Source organism: Argiope bruennichi, chromosome 5 (genome assembly GCF_947563725.1).
Source record: "Argiope bruennichi chromosome 5, qqArgBrue1.1, whole genome shotgun sequence".
Classification (NCBI taxonomy): Eukaryota; Metazoa; Arthropoda; class Arachnida; order Araneae; family Araneidae; genus Argiope; species Argiope bruennichi.
The window spans coordinates 133,851,472-133,869,852 of record NC_079155.1 but is presented as its reverse complement, the minus strand read 5'-3'; the positions used below and the strand labels follow the sequence as shown (position 1 = coordinate 133,869,852).

General features: G+C 33.7%; 1 protein-coding gene across 1 annotated transcript in view; it reads right to left on the bottom strand.

Moving 5' to 3' along the window:
• The window catches only part of LOC129968987 (multiple epidermal growth factor-like domains protein 6), a 442,865-nt gene that overhangs the window by 148,102 nt on the left and 276,382 nt on the right, over positions 1 to 18,381 (bottom strand). Inside the window, exons 8-11 of the mRNA XM_056083379.1 lie at positions 12,099 to 12,221; positions 9,262 to 9,384; positions 3,769 to 3,891; positions 690 to 812 (exon numbers count right to left, since the gene is read on the bottom strand). Coding sequence (XP_055939354.1) covers positions 690 to 812; positions 3,769 to 3,891; positions 9,262 to 9,384; positions 12,099 to 12,221 — 492 coding nt within the window. The remainder of the gene's footprint in view (positions 1 to 689; positions 813 to 3,768; positions 3,892 to 9,261; positions 9,385 to 12,098; positions 12,222 to 18,381) is intronic.

Below are 18,381 nucleotides of genomic sequence, written 5' to 3'. Positions count from 1 at the left end.
AGAACGTATTATGGAACAGTATCTCTTCTTTTTGATTGATTATATTCAACATTTGTCATATATAACAAATGTGTGCTCGTTAATCTACTTTAGTTATGTTAACGAGGGTTATTCTGGAATGGATTTCATGATTTTGAACTATGGTCAGACGATGAGGACATCTAAACTCACACCTAACTTTGCAAGCTTTTGTGCTGCACCAGGGGATGGAGGATCGTTCAAACGATGAAACAGGAAACCGTCAATTTCACAGTCGAGATCTTAGAATCAGGCCACAGCGACCCATTTACTATAGTTTGTTGTGCATAGAACCTATAGAAATACAAAAACAGAAACACCGATATATGGATAACATTCTGATAATTTCTCATTGGGTTTCAGAGTTTTCAAATGTATATGATGAAGGATGAACAAGCAAACAAATCTCCAGGGGACGGATTTCAATCAAAATTACAACCAAAATCCATGTTTTTGGTGTAAAGTCAACATGCCACATTTCATACTTCTAGCACATTCAATTTTGAGCTACTGTGTTCACAAATGGACTGATACACATAATTAAGAAAACATTTTTGAGTATCGGAAAGGCTCTAACATTTAGAAATCCATCAATATATTGGTCTGATTTTTCCCCGATTACTCTACTTTTTGTTTGGGTACCTTAAAAATTAATTATGGGCATTACATACCTTTACAAGACCGCCCATCGACTTGTAGAACATAGTTAATTTCGCATTCACAGATGGTTTTCTTGTCCTTGTAGAGGCACCTGTGCTGACAGCCACCGTTTTCGGTTTCGCAAGGATTTGTTTCTGTGGAGTAGAAAAAGAAAAAATATATTAAATAAAATATCTTTTAAAATCGGGTAAGTCCAGATACTGAGATGAAATCGAGTATCTTGACTGATGTGCTACTTACTCTCAAACGGATTGATTCCTAATTCTATGTCACTTGTCAAGAAGTAGCCATACAAGTCATTGGCTGATTCTTGACAAGCGGTAAGTCAGTCGTTGTTGTAGAATTTACAACGTCTATGTAGTTTGTTTTATATTGCTATATATATATATATATATATATATATATATATATATATATATAAAGAGAGAGAGAGAGAGAGAGAGAGAGAGAGAGAGAGAGAATCTGTTTCAGGGCAATGATCCAAATGTGCGGAATTGCACACTGCGCAGTGCTCAATTCCGCACATTTGGACTGCGCTTCTCCTTACGTCATCAATTTTCGAAACTCTTATTCTAGGGCGAGAGCTTAAAAAATGTAAAGTTGAAAAAGTACAACAAAAAACAACATTAATAAATAGCAACCTAAACAACAGATGATGCTTTTGAATTCGAAGCCTAAAAACTAATACCTAATTATTCACAAACAATGCCTCCATTTCTAAAATAGAAATGAAAAGAAGTTGAAAGTGTGACTATAACTGTTTATCATAAAGCTTTGTATGGATGAGCAATGAAGATAAATTATGCGTTGTTTGTGAAAATATTATTGTGAATAGTAGCTAAATCTTCTTGAATTAAAAAGACAAGTAAAATCACATCATCCTGATATTAGCAATAAAAAAACTGAATATTCTGAACGCAGATGACATGCATATTTTGCAATGACTCGAAGCGTGCTCTTTTTTGAATGAACTGTCGCATTACTGCAGAAATGAGGACTGTTGAGAGTTGATGGAGTAGATTTGCATTAAAGACGTCACAATCTGTTCATGCGGGAAGTCGAAAACTTCTTGAGAACACTGTCGAAGGGCGAATCCAGACAACGGATCAATGCTGTGAAAAAGAATGAATGCATCAATTAAAATCTTCAGCATTTCAGCTCACCATGCAGCTTGATGAATCTGCGAATTTTCCAGATTTCTGTTTTGATAATAAATAATTTGTCCATGAAGTTTACAGTTCCGAGAGATAAGCAAATCTCTTTCACAGCAAAATTTCTGGAGAGTAAAAAATACTTCAGCTGATAAATAATTAGATGCACGAGAAAAAATTTTTTGCAGTGAATTACATACATATGGAACAAAATCGTTATTGGACTCTAACAGAGGTGCAGTATATCGATTATAATTGTAATCCCACATCAAACCTACAAAATAGTTATCTACATCGTCATGTGGTTGTGGTGATATAATATATATATATATATATATATAAAAAGATATATAATATATATAATATAATATATATAATATATATAATATAAAGATATATAACATATATAATATATATATATATATATATATATATATATATATATATATATATATATATATATATATATATATATATATATATATATATATATATATATATATATATATATAATATATATATATATATATATATTATATATATAATATATATATAAAAAGACAATACCTACAAAAGATTAATAGATAAGAGCAAATGGTCCCAGCAAATAATATGCAAGGTGGTATCTTGCACACCGCGACCTGAAATCTAGCACTTTTCCGCTGTTTGCGAATTATTGTATTTTACGTCTCCGAATTGCATCAAATATCTTCACGAAAATGCAACTTCTAATTGTAATTTAATTCAATATCTTGATAATCTGTTTAACATAAGGAGAATTTTGTATACAAAGAAAATAAATGTAAAACTATGCCAGCGTCCTAGCATAGGGGTAGCTCGTCTTCCCCATGATCTGGCCGTCCCAGGTTCGGGTATGGTTGTTATTTAACCTGTGCTCTATCTGTGAGGTGTGTGAAAGAGCCCCCTCTCCTGTAAAAAGGGGCTGTGCAAGCGAATGTGTGAGTGTCATTTTCATATGAGATAGAAGTCACACTTCTGCCCTCGGGTGCCCCTTTACCTTCAGAAGCTACTGCAAAAACTCGGTATAAATCGTTGACTTCGTCAGTGGTCTTGTCTGTGGCAAGGGCCATAAGTGACAACAACATAAATAGAAAATAATAGTTATATCATCGCAACTTCCATGAATTAAAATAAATACTTGAAAATAAGAATCTATTTGTCCCTTATACCGCGCCCTGGTGGCTTTACCCCTTCGACACCCTCTCGTCGGAGTTTGTGTTATGCCATATTATTGAACAGCAAAAACAAAACTTCTGATGACATGGCAGAACCCGGACAACAAAAATCTTGCTTTTCGCTGTTTCTCATCTGACAGCTGCAGGACATAAAAAACATTTTAAAGCCAAGATCACATTCATTTCGAAGTTGCGATGTCCTGGTGATAAGGTTTCGGCGAATAGTTCCAGGTTCGGAATCCGGCTCCAGCGAAAAATCGATCGCAGTGTCAGGGGGTCTGGTGCACACCAAATCCGTCGGGACCAAACGTTTCCCCCCCACGTTTGAAGAGGAGATTGTAAGCTCGGGCATCGTCCTTGTCATCTGACAGCGGTTCAACATTACGAGGTCCGTCCCGAAATCGCTCTAGTGTTCCTTTAAGAACCTCGATATTAGTATAGCTAAGACTAAATCCATTTATTCTGACGAACTCTTACGAATCGTCTGTAAAAATAAATTGAAAATATAAAACTAGTTAATTCTGATTTCGTTATCAAGAGGAATCTGGTTTCATTTCCATTATATGCAAACGGATCCTCTTATCTTCACACGTTGGCAAAGTATTGATTTTTAATGTTACTCCAAACGTTCTGAAACACTCTGTACTTGAAAAAACGAAAATAGCCGGAATTCTCGAATAACGTTCTTGAATAACAGATCCAGATTATGAGATGAACAAGCTTATGAAAACAGAATGACGCACCTTCACAGGATCGGCCGTCAATCTGTAGGGTATATCCAAGCTCGCATGCACACGAAAGCACTTTATCTTCATAAAGACACCTATGCTGACATCCACCATTGTTAGTTTCACAGGGACTTATTTCTGTAAAAATAATAAAGATAAATTTAATTTATCCTTTCATGCATGTAGTTCTTTAAGCTTTTATTGCACATTATATAAAATATATTGCATGGTATATGTGCTGTACAAATTTTCGTGGAATAAGTAAAACAAATTACTTCATATTTCTTAGAAATAATAGACAGTTTTGAAAAAATTGTAACGTAACATAACATATTATTAGGTACATGACATATAAAATTTTCCAAGAACAACTGAGTAAAAAAATGTAATTATTTGTGAATAAAATAGATAAAGGAATCGTATATATATATTAAAATCTAATTCAAACTTAAATAATTTCCTAACTTTTAGCTTAATTTAGCACATATTAACTTCATTCTAAAATGTTCTCTTATTTCCTGATCCAATTCCACCTTTTTTATTTAATCAATTCAACACGGGTTCTAAAATTGGTGAAATCGACACTCCGAGTGAAGGGATAAAAAATTGTTTAGGTAAGCTAATTCTTTTTAAAAGATATCTAGATTCCCCTACCTAAATCGGCACGTGTAAAGAAATCCCTATTAGCATCTCACAATATATAATCACAGTGATAAATCTTTCATTAGCTTTTCCTCTTTCCGCTTTTGTGTTGTTCCGTGTTGATGTGTATATTATGTACAAGCTTGTGCTTGTATATAAATTTCGTCTGGAATAAAAGCGAAGTTTAAATTTCGAACGTGTCTTTTCTCTCTCCGGCCTCAGCCTAAAAAATTATGTTATATATATATATATATATATATCTGTGTTAAAAGTTTTAGATATTTAAATCTTAGGGTTGCAACAGAACTCACTAGTTTTTATGAGAGTTACAGGCTGACAGTTATTGAACTACGTGAAAAAAAAATTTCAAAAAATACTGAGTTCTAAAATTCTATTAAAATTTTTAAAGTGACTACAGATATTTGGATTTAGTTTAAGACAGGTTCGATATATGCTAGCTATGACGTTGCGCAGACAAAAAGCCAAATTCTGTTAAAATTCGTTGAAGTGTCGAAACATTGTTGCTTTTGATGACAAGGCAATTTTGAATTCAGCGATAATTTCAGGGTTATTTGCGTAACCCTTTTCATTAATATTGCCCTAAAAATCAGTTATCAGGGTTGAGATCAGGAGAACATGGCAGGCGATTGATGTGATTTCATACCAGCGGAGTCTGGATATCCCAAAGTAAGAATGCGTTCTCCGAAATGCTCTTTTAGGACTTATCGGTCCAGTGGGGTTATGCTTCGTCTAGCATGAACCACATCTTTTTGAAATCTGGGTCCCTTTAGATAATAGGAATGAGTTCCTTTTTTAGAATTCTGACATATTCTTTGAAGGCACGGTGACTGCAGAACGGTATCTGCAATGTGACACTGAGAACCAAATAGTTCTTCATTTGGGCTGGTGAGATTTCTCGATCGCGGAATAAGAATTTTCAATCCCCAAAACGTGGCAATTCTGTTTATTCATGTATTTATCCATATGAAAGTGGATTTCGTTGTTAAATCAAACCATATTTATATCAAATTCTTGTTTTGTCAATCGTATCGACAATAGAGTTTGTGAAACGCAAACATTATTCAATGGCAATGGGAGCTCAATGGTGAATGAGTTCGAATTCTATAAGGGAAACGCTGCAGGTTTTGAAAAATAATTTACCGCTAAGTCTTCCGATTGATTCCAAACTGTTCGCTGATCAGTATCCTCCGATTATTTTGCAGCGCAGTTTGTGTTTTCTTGGTATTTTCAGATGTTTTAACACTTTCTCGACGATTTGCACATATTTTCATCACAAACATCACCAGTTGTCTCGAGCTTTATAGTCACATTTTTTTTTATTGTTGTAATACTTGGACCAGTTGTCTTTAACTTGTATTCGGTCACATATTTCTTCCGAGTTGCTATCAGACTTTATTGTAGCTCGAATTCGAGGCTGTGATAATCGATGTACGGTCAGAAACGTTAGATTGCGTCGTTCTCAACGAAAATCGAATAGTAACAATAAGAGCGAACACGCTAAAAAAAATAAAAATACCAACATGCTTTGCATTTAACCGCGAAATTTTAACTGGATCACGGCCAAAAGTTCAACTGTTATCAAATTTCTTTTCTTCCTATAGCTCAATAATAGTCATCGCATAAAAGTCACACTGCCTTTCTCGATTAGTTTTTTTTAAAAAAAACAAGAAAATCTGAGAAATAAGTTTTATTATTAGCTATCAAAAGATCCAGTATCTTGCCATTTTTAAAAATAAAAAAAAAGGTAAGAGTAATTATCTGGAAGTTGAGCTTTTTTATTAATCAGATTGGAAATTTTTTTTATAATATTAGTTTTTTTTAAAGTATTGTGCTCATTTGCAAGTTTCTAATCACAGATCAGTAAGCTGAAGAAAGGCAGTTTTAAATGAAATTGAACAATTTAAGAATAAAATTCCAATATTTCCGATTATTGAATCCATTTTCATTTAGATAGGCTCAAAAATATGAGAAAAAAGTAAAAAATGTATTCAATATCAAATAACTTGAAAATTAAAAAAAAAAGTAGCACTTTTCATAGCGTCATAAAAATATATTTCCCATATATAAATAAAAATAAGTTTAGCAAATACATAACGCTTATAAATATTTTTGCATAAAGTTTAATTTTCATGCAGCAAAAACAAACAAAATAAAAAAAAATATGTTGCACAAGAGAACCTAAATTAGTTTAAAATACGTATACATATCTGGAGTATTACTAATACATATCATTAAACGTATACATATCTGCAATCCATAAAATGTCCTTTATTTTATATGGTTAAGATTATAAAATCTGGTTTTGGTGGTAAGAAATGACCCAGAATAATAACTTTATCTCTTCTTTGATCTACATTTCTACACTTACTAAAAGCGAATACGCGTGTCAGTGTGTCTGTTGACGCTCTACAAGATACATCATTGAATGTAGAATTACTTTTCACACCAGCAGAAGTAGAAGAATGTGCATCTCTGAGAGGGTTTTAAACCATTTTAGTTAAAATTTTAAATAATTAAAAATTCAGCAAATTTTTCCTTGATAATTTCCGAAATTATCATTACACAAAATGACTTTAATGTTGCTTTGAAATCAATATATAAAAAAATCTTTTCAATTATATGAATAAAGCTGGGTCGCTTTTTTTTTTCTTTCTCTGTTTCTGTAAGCGATCGCCGTGACGATAGATCCAATGTCAGCAGCGGACAAAGATCGAATTCTTCTATTAAGAGCAGAATGGAGACTTTCAGGTTAACCGTATCAGCAGCATCAGTATATCAGGCGCATATAGAAATCACAACAAACTGGTGATATTATTTGAAGATTGTAGTGGGCACTTTGGAAAAGAAGCAAAGGCAGCATTACTCGTTCTTGGACACACTTCAGCGACGAACAAGGAGGGCAGCTTGCATGAAAGAGGCATCAAGTTGCATAAAGCTGAGGGAAAATCGCATACTGCACAACTGATATTTCAGACGATTGGAAAACTAATACGGGCAATGGCTCCCCCTGTAGTATCAGCCCTACTCTAGGCAATATCAATCTAGGGTCATAAAATTTCGATGTCCAAAATAAATATCACAAACGTATTTTTCAAAATGAACTGCTACGAGTAAAATTGATATAATTTGTATTTTATATAGTTTGAAGAACGGGTAACACAATTACAACCTTTGGTTTAGAAAAAGAAATGACTTAGAGTTAGTTTTTACAGAACAACTGGAATTAGACCGTTTAATCATTTGGGATTTTCGCCAGCGGTTTTGTGAATTTTGGATTGAAACAAACAGCCTCTCGGCAGCACCTGAATTCTCATGTTAATCTAGATGATTCCTTGAGATGGAGAGCCGTTGGCAGGTTTGTAGCTGACCAATCTCAAATGCAGGAGGTTCGATGGTTATAGGTGGCGCTGAAAGTAGTATCCAGGTTGTGTAATCGATTCCAAACAGCTGTACCGTCAGTAGGAAGGCCTCCTAATGCAGCCAAAAAACAACGACACCTGTACAGGATCGCTATTTAGTAATAAGCGCACGAAGAGATCGGCTGACAGCGGCTCCTCAGGTTGCTGCTGTAACTGGAATAAGAGGCAAACTGTGTATAGATGTGTAGCAGAGTAGGTCCTTCGTGTGTGTAGCAGAGATGTGTAGCAGAGTAGGCCAGCGTTCAGTCGTGTGTGTCCTTTTGACTGAATCCAACAGGAAACACGGTTTTTGTGGAGCCGAACTCATCAGTCTTGGAAGAAACAAGAAGGGGTGTGCGTTCTTTTCAATGATGAGTCGAGATTAATCACGCAAAGTGATCCGGTCGAATCCTCATCTGAAAAGAACGAGGAGTTCGCTATCATCCTTAACACGTAAAAGAAATCGGCAGATTTTATGGCAAAGAAATCCTTGTTTGGGGTGGCATAATGTTAAGAAATTGCACACCACTGCAAATCTTCGATGCGAGCAATGTCGCTGCACATCGTTTTAGAGATGAGGTCCTTGAAGTCTATGTAAGATTGTTCCGGGGTGATATTGGATCGAACTTCATTTTTATGGACGACAATGCGCAGTCACACGGAGCTCAGCCTGTTGATGCTTTTCTTGAAGAAGAGGATATTCGCCAAATGGATTGGCCCTCGTGGTTTCCGGTTCTGAATCCTATAGAACATGAATGGGATGGTCTGGAAAGAGTCATTGAACAGCATGACCTTCCACCCCAAAACCTTCTGGGGTTAAAAACTTTGGAAGAATAGGCTTTGTTGCCACAAATATTTATTAGCAACCTCATAAGCAGTATGAGAGCTCGTTAGGTGCATTGTACATGGTGGTCACACTCCATATCAGACGGACTTATCCCGAGATAAATGTTTTGTCTCTGATTCACGATTTAACACTTATTGATACACCCTGTTTCTTAGTTCACAATTAAAATCTTTTCCATATTGCTGTGTTGTTATATTCTTTCTTCTATCGTAACAAAATTTTATGGCAACACAATGAATGGTTCAACAATTTTCACAGATTTTAAGTTTGTAACCTTCATTTTGGACATGAGTATATTAAGACGAATGATGCCTGCCTCATCTGAAAAAAAAAAAAAAAATTCCTGAAAAAAAAGGGAGTAGTGATCATCCTCGTGAGTTTTACGTGCATGCATTCGTATTACAGAAATAAAGATGGTTTCAGTAAAGTGAAGCAAAAGGAGCATGCACTGAGAAATCAAAATCTAATATTTTTAGCAACTAAATTTTATTTCTCCGGTGCTTATTATTACCGGACTGGACTGGCTTTATTTTCTCAGGGACCTTCGTAAATTTTACTATCTGCTTCCTAAATGAATTAACTAGATATAGAAACCCTCACCTTTGCAGGACTGACCATCCGGCTGTAACGTGAAGCCAGGTTCACAACTGCAAGAGAGTCTTTTTTCGACATAGTTGCACCTTTGCTCACACCCACCATTTCCATTTCCACAGGGATTGATTTCTGGAACAGGGAAAAAAATCATCAACAAAACCGTGTCACAGAAATTGTACAATTCACATAAAAACTAACATGTTTAAGCCCCCTTTTAAGCATCAGCGGGAGTGTTCGCTTCTCTCTTAGAGAATAGGGTGTTTTTGCGGTTCATATTATAGAAAAGAAAACGACATTGTATTTAAGACGATATCCTTTCAATTGATTGAATGCAGATCTACAAAGTTAGAAATAGAAAGCACACATCCAATTTCTTTTAGTATTTACATTTTAGTGTTCGTTGATACAAGTATAGACGACTCACTGGACTCTCAGTCTAAAATGTGACACACATCCATAGTGACAGTAACGAAACCATATGCCTCACTCAGTCCATTGATTTCCTGATAGTGTTGAATGATCCTATTGAAATTCAGAGGGATGGATAAACAGGCCATTTTTCTAGAATCGATCTGAATTTCATCAAAATCTATCATTTTCGCCTTAGGGATGGCATATCAGCAGCCAATCTGGACGCGTTTTGAGTCATCGTGATCACAGGCAAACATTTGTCCAAAAAATGATTCTTTCAACTAGAAGAGATCTGATGGGCAGAGATCCATCAATGTTTCAGAGTTGAGAAGTTAGACTACTGCAATACTTTTTCATTGTACACAAATTTTCACGATCAATATTTTTTTAGCCAAGATAATTGTAAGTTGGTTAGAATTTACGCATTGCGCATGCGCTATCGTGTTGATTGATTACCTTTTCTAGTCATCAGCAACAGCTCAGGTTGAGTGAAATCAAATCCTTACCGATATGTTTAGACAAATTATAGAGCTATAGAAAGTGTAGCAGATTCAGAGAATTTTCGTTCTGAATTACCTATATATTTTAAATAATAAGGAAAACCAATGAAGCAGTCGTCCTACGTCCAATGTCGGTCCAATCTCACCAATTTTTGATTTATATGAAAGATAAGGACCTATATGAAGTGCCCTCAAGGGGCTCTGCTCCCACACAACCTCGTTTTCTTAGAGAAAATCGAAAAAGTACTGTGCCACAGTTTATTGTGTATGGGGAAAATCTATGACAGAATTCGTCAGTCCCAATCATTGGATAGATTTTGCCAAATTGTATTATCTAGTGATTTCTAAACACTTCATTAATGGTCACTTGCCCTAACGCTCTCCGCTTTTGGAAGAAATCAAAAATTTTGAATTTTTGAATCGAAAATTTGGAATTTAGAAAGGCTTCTAATAATTTACGTTTTCCACGATCCCGATTGAAAGCTGATTCTCATGATCAACATTTTGCGAATTACTCATGGTTTTTACTTATATAAATTTGAAAAAATCTGGCCTGGTGGTCAGATTTTTCAAAATTGGAGACTCCATTTCAAAAACAACATCATATTCTCAATGATAAGAATATTTTTATTTGTTACAATAAAATGTTGTACATCAAATTTGGATGACGTGATTAAATTTTCTTATTAGTACGAGCCGTCTTCGATATTCATATTAATGGAATTCAACCAAATATGATGAAATGAATGATGAAAAAATTATAAAATCAAAAGATTATATTATTCTGAATTATGACTGTATAATAATGATAGAGCATTCTGATTGGTTAGCAAAGTTTGCAAAGAAACGACATTAATTAGGGACGGAAACCGGCAATATCTGTTCATTTTTCAATTCGAAAGCTCTATCTTTTATAATATCTCACGAAAATAGAGGCAGAGAAAGCAGATGGCCATTGAGGACGCATCTAGGAGTCAGGAGTTTTTATATAAAATAAGGATTGGCGAAATTGGTACATTAGATATTTTATATAGTAGCCGTGACATGTAAATACCATGAAAGATTTTTCTCTTTGAGAATGCACAGCGAAATAATGCTTTTTAAATTTGTCTTCAATTTGAACGTTGGTTGAGAGAAGGGCACTAATGATTTCATACGAACTCATATGACCATTGCTGTCATTAATTCATTATAAATAAAAATTTGCAAAATCAGTACAGCAGAAGTGGCTGGAGATAGTTTCTTTGGTTTTCTCTCTATATCTATCTATCTATCTATATAATTCAAATATATAAAAGATGAAGGAACAGCTAATCATAGAAATTGGTTAGTTAGAATAGATTTTTGTGCTAGAAGTTAAAGAAAATCATTTTTAAAATACCTTTCGTAGATGAAATTTGGTGCGAGACCTTTAAACCAAAATTGCAGATTTTAATGCAATTGGGCCGTACTCATCAACTTGCAATTTCCCTGCGTCCGTTCTTGAGCAAATTGACATGGAAATTCAAAAACCCAAAAAGGTAAAGGGCCAATGGTGTTATGATCAGAAATGAATACCTTATCAAAGTTTAAGTTAAAATACACTAATGAGTTGACGGTCTGTCCATACATGTGCACGGGAAAGTAATAATTGAAAAACCCCAGACAAATTTACAAAATACATAGATGAAATTTAGCGTGTGCTGCCTTGACATCAAAATTGCAGATTTGTCTTTGATTTAATCAATCGAAGGAAGGAGGTTTGCAATTTATGTCCGCTTCTCGTAATATTAGTACACACACACACATATATATCAGAAAGTTGGCGGAGAACATTTCTGCTAGTATAAATCTAGAATTTCTATTTTGAACAGACAACTAACGGCACTTCTTTTTTATTAAATGCAAAAAAAAAAAAAAAAAAAAAAAAAAAAAAAGGTGGAGTTTGCTTACCTCTGCAGGCCTTTCCGTCTGTGTGGAGGGTGTAGCCAGGCGCGCAGCGGCAATGGACTTTCTTCTCCGAGTAACTGCAGTAGTGTTCGCAGCCGCCGTTGTCCGCCTCGCAAGGATTAATCTCTGCAAAAAAAAAAAAAAAAAAAAAAAAAAACATTATATTGCAATTTACTTAATTCAAAATAGGAAGGACCACAATGATTTTTTTTTTAATTTAGAAACATAATATATTTGTATTTTATTTTTTAATCATCCACGTTTTGAAAAAAATTCGAAAACTAAAGAAAATTTAAAGTGACCGAAAAAAATCGAGGATTATTTACGAATACGAATTGCTTACGAGCCAGTAATAACTTATGGAAATTATCTATCACAACTATATAAATGCTGTTATAATAAGTATATATATTTGAAATTATTACTGGTGCATTAGTACTTTTTTTTACAGTACTTTTGTGTCAGTCGAATTGGTTTTAGCCAAACAGGGATTAAATGAAGGAAAAGCTGTTCATTTTGTAGTAAGCAAACATATAAATATTTATTTTCAATTATAAATCTCTCCCTCTCATTATAATAATACGTAAAGATACAGGGCGCAGAAATTGCGCTTATTATTTATTGTTTAATGGCAACAATCAAATGTACACAAACTCTTATACAAATTTCAGACTGTTTCATTGCACGTTTTTATAGCTTCCTTTAACTCAACGCTTCGTTTAGCTAATTAGTGAAGTCGCGAAATATTGTTTCATATGTTTGAAAAAGAATGTAACGAAGTCTCCGTTCAGTTGGAGAAAAGCAATGTCAAGGAAATCCGATACTGATGTTAAACTGAAAGCTTAATAAAGCACTATGTTAGGCTTAAGCGCCTTTGTATAAGTGAATGACTTGAATTATTAAAGCATAAAATCCGTTATTTCACACAATATGATGAACTATTTCATGAACTAACTAAATGAAAATTTAATGAAATGGCTGATGAATCATAATCAGTTATTTCACGAAATAATTAAGAATGTACCCCAGAATTTAAAATCTACATAACCTGTAATTACGTACCTAAGAATTCTATAAAGGTATATGCTACCTTTAAAGTGTATAATTCTAAATTATACACTTTAGCGGTAACATATACAAATTTCAATTTACCTGAACAGTAATCTGTTGTAGATTGAATCCATTTGATCCAGTCATATTAAATAAAAAGATGGAATTTCAATAAATGCATTCAGTATTAATTATTTAACAGACAAAATCAGTATTTTGGCGAACAAGCTGGTCACCGAAGGCTGCTAATTCACGGTAAATTTCGAACATTTAAAAAATATTACAAATTAATTTTTCTGCATGCACAGACATTCGGAAAAATTATTCTCTTTCGTCCCCCGGAGACCCGGAAGTGCGACGTTTTCTGAAATAAACGGTTTTCGGTTTAAAAACGAGTAGAGAAAGAGTAAACAATAACTTTCAATCTAAAAGGGAAAAAAAATCGAAATTTATTTTTAACAGCAGATTAAAATACTTATTGAATAAATTGTATTTACTAAATAAACTGTAATAAACAAAGTGACAATTACGTATTAGAATTTTAAAATAATAACTTCAAAAACAAGGGTTTTAATAAGTAAGCAAGCAACTTTACTAAATTAGCATTACAATGCGCTCAGAATGCTAGAATTTTGAAAAGGAACAAAAATATTTTTTTATACAGATGTTGAAGCATATTTACTTAAAAGAACAGAAATAAAAACAGACCTTTTTTTGTTTAGATATCAAATTCATCAAAATAAATTCCAATTACAGACACGATTTTACGATAATGCGAATACAAATAACCGGAAAAATTCGAATTAAAAACGTCTTATAGCTATTGCTTCTTAAAATACTTTACATTTTATCATATGATATAACATTCCTTAGGACATTTTTATTAGAAAAAAAAACCGAGTCATTTTATCAATATTCAAGGTGATCAAAATAAAAGTGGGCAGCAGAATAGGGTATTACTCCACATTGTTCGATATTGTATGGTTTTGCGATATTTCGGAGATTGTACGATACTATCGATAATTGTGATCATATCGAATATATAATAACTTTATGCTAGATGGAAACTGTGACGTATTGAGGAAGAGAGTGCGAAACCGTTCACAAAATTTCTTATTTCCAAATATAAAACAAGTCACGTTAAATAAAAAATATCTGGGAAAACTACAAAATGTGTAACTTTACAGTATGGATACCTATCATAAATGACTCGAAATCCGTTAAGTTTGCATTAAATCCACTCTATCTTATTTGCTTCAAATCCTAAAAATGCAAACTTGATTTGAGTGCATCTGGTTTGAAACTTCGCACGTCGCTGAAGAGAAAGAAGTATGCATTTGCATCTTTTTCCTTGGAGCGAAAATTTGACCCGAATCTGCGATTGTGATGTAAAAAGCATACACCGAATTTTATTTGTCTGGCTGGTGGAGCATTTGAATTGTTGCGTTTATGTGTGCAAGAAAGAGACAAATAGACAGACAGTCAATTCTTGGTGAATTTAGATACATGAATTAGGAAGAAAGGTGCAATCCCCCAAAAGTTTTTTTATAACTTTGGAAGGCCTAAAACATGGAGATTCATCCGCATCTTGAAGTCGACGACGATTGTAACGAGAAAGTAAGAGAAGCAGAGCACTTTTAATAACAAAGCACATTTCGTTCCCATAAATAATATTTATCGTTTTTTTTAAATATTAATAAATAATATTTCCTTTTTTTTTCTTTGTATTCTGAATGCTTGAGTTTACTTAGTCTTCTCATTTGTTTTGAATTCTCAAACATTTGAATTCGCAGGTGTAAAAAAAAAAATATTATTTTTAATTTAAAAGAAATAATTTCAAAAGCAAAAAAGAAGGATTACTATGTCTTATCTTTATCATTAAAAAATGGTTATGGCTGAGTGAACGCAACATATCTTTGTATTTCAATTACGTAGATAGTAAACGTATAAATCTGCAATCATAAATAAACAACAACAACAACAAAAAATGTATATGAATTCCGCAACTGATAAAAACAAAATCCAACGAACATCGACCATAAGGGCAAAAAAGGAGTGAATGAGACCTGAGATACTTTGGAACAGGTTGCAGCAGAATTTATAGTAAGTAATACACTTCGAGAGTCCAACCGTGTAATTTCAGAATGCAGGTGGTCCAAGGGGGAACGGCCGTGACTGAAATTTTAATCAACCCATCCATCTCGAAATCTATGCTCGGTGAATGTGTTTTCTCTGAACAGAATTTCCACTGAAAAATCAGGTGCATCGTTGAAAATGATCATATGAGCTGTTTTTTGAAAAGTGGTGTAAGTGCATTCATTCTTTCGGTATTTTTTTTTTTTTTTTTTTTTTTTGTATATAAGGCACTTGAAGACAAAATATTATGATTTTCAAGATATCCCAATTCGAATTTCTTATGAAAATTCCGGTTTCATGCTTCCTTGATTGCGAAAAACAGATATTTGTAAAAACATCTTAGAACACGACTCGACGAGCTGAATGGGTGCGCTTTTGAACCCGTTCACATCAAAACTGCAGATATCGATCCAATTTAGGACGAAATTCACTATCGGAAACCTGTCTATTGTCCCGCGTCTATGTGAACATTACATGTAGAGGAGCAGATGATGGAAAATTGGCACAGTTTTATCTTCAGAATTGTACATTTATACAGAATTTGAATGAAATTAGCCAAAGAAAAAGCGATCGGCAATAATATGTAAATACAATATGTTATACAAATGTTAATGTTACATGTTCTTACACATTAACAATAATAATATATGCCATATGCTACATACGTGTTTTTGTTTCTCTACCGTCCGGACAAAATAATTGAATCAGCAGTTCGATGAAAGAAAAGGAATCCAAAATCTGCTTTCCCAAAGGAATTAAAAAAAAAATTAATGACTTTTTTTCTTTTTTATCTTTTTATTCATACTTTTAAATGAAATACATTTCAGCGATAATTTACACAGTTTTTTTTTAAACGTTTACTACTGAATGTCTAGGTGATAACATGCGTTATATCTCCGTTGTAAGCGCTCGATTTGTAGGAGCTTTTTTTCCATTTCAAGCTGCAAATTTAACTATAAATTCTGGATGAAATTTTATACACAGTCGGTCTAAAGTAAAAATAAAATATACTTCATTTTTTTCTCATGTACAATATTTAATGTAAAACGTGCCATACTGATATAGTATACTTTTTGCAATATGGAAAACTTTAAATTGGGAAAACCATAATAAACCGTATTTGCATTATCATCTATTCACGGACAGTGTTAGTGTATTAAAAGCTCTTCAAAAATTCAACCTCAAAAATAATTCAGTAGAAGATGTTAAACGTCTGCTAGATGGTGATATCTCATTACATTGGCATCAAAGGTAATGAACCAGCTGATCTAGCTGCGAAAGCTGCTTCACTTACCTGCAATAGACTATCACTTTGGAGAATCTAGAAAGAACAATCAAAACTCGTCTTTGTAAAATTCTCATCGATGAATGGCAATTAAGATGGGAAAATAATGAAAAAGGTCGCTTTACTTTCAGTATCTTTTCTCAGGTAAAAAGAAATAGATGTATTGACAGTAAATATTTAGCCCAATTACCTTATAAACCATGGACTTTGCACGCATTATCTCAAAAGATTCAGTTTGAGAAATTGTAGTTGTAGATAGTAGTAATGATTGTGATGGCACTAAACACTATATTTTCCATTGGCCTATTCTTCATCAATTGAGAAAATTTATTGAATCCCAACTAAATATTTCGCAAATTCTATCAAATAATAAATTGATTTTAGAAGCTCAAACTATCTTGGATTTCCTATATCATAATGAAAAAAGGTTTTTCCAAATTGAATAATAATTTATCTTAGTTTGTCAAGCTCTGTTAAAAGTGGACAGTATCTAGTGAGTACAAGAAAAAAAATGCAAAAAGAAATCTATCGGGCCTTTTGTTCCTGATCATAGACTCTACCTTAGACTGAGCCACTGTATATATTTATTTTTCTGATTTTTTTTTTTTTTTCATTTTTTTACTTATTTTTTCATTTGTTTATTTATATTTTTCTCTTTGTTTTTATTTTTTTTATTTCCATTTTTTTAAAATTTAAATTCCTATCTTCTTTCTTTCTATCTTAAAATCCTACCGTAAATTTTATTATTTACTAATTATGTTTCAATGGTACTGTTGCTGTGGAATGTTATGTAGGCTCTTCTGCTCGAGCCGTTTAGACCTTTCAAGTTTTTCTTTTTATGCCTGCTCCTCTTTTTTTTTTTTTTTTGCTGTTTTTAGCTTTTAGTACACAAGCATATGAAATATTTTTTTTGAATAGCTTGTCCTTTGATAGATATTTAAATTATATATATTTTTATTTTCATTATGAGCTTTCTATCGGTGTAACGCCACTTTTGGCACACACCTAAGCATCATCAGACTGATGGGATCACACTCGCATGTGGTGACGTTTTTCAACACATTCAAATACAGACCTAAATATATCACCATGCACGAGTCAGTGGACTTGGCACCACTTTCGAAGGTCAAGATAAAGTGAGCCTTTGAACGTGAAACGGATTTGTCACACTGCGAGGGGTGGTCTGTGAGTTTCTAAAATCACTATAGACCGAAAAGCTGTCAGTGCTGGAGTGTGACAGCGGAAGGCGAGGTGCTGATTTCACACATGGCTTCTTCATTCCAGTCAGTACAAAGCAGCAATAATAATATTTGCTTGAGAGGTCTCTCAGGATGAAAGTGAAATTTGATGCTGTCCGAAATTGTAAAATTTGAAAAGGTGAACGTGTCAAGTGAGGAAAGGCTTTAAATCTTTGACTCTTGAACTTTAATCCCAGCGTAAGAACATCAAATGTCGCCATCCACCGTGTTTTATCGGCATCCCTAACCGGTGGGAATGCGACTCAGTTCCACGCACTCAGTGATTTGAGCTCTGCTTTGTGGAACAGAGAAAAAAATCGAATGCGCGCTCGGGAGCAGTTCTCGTCGACAGATTTGATCTCAGGCACAAGATTGCGCTTTCATCGCGCCGGCCTGGAATTCGCATTCGCGAGCAGACGGACAATGCATTCGATTTGAACCTTGATCCAGATCTACGATTTCGATTAAAAAATCACATTTTATCCACTATCATTGTGGTATTTTCGAATGTTCAGGGGCATTCAAATGGTCAGACTTCCAGCTAGCAAATTTTGACCAAAATGCTAAACAAAAAAAT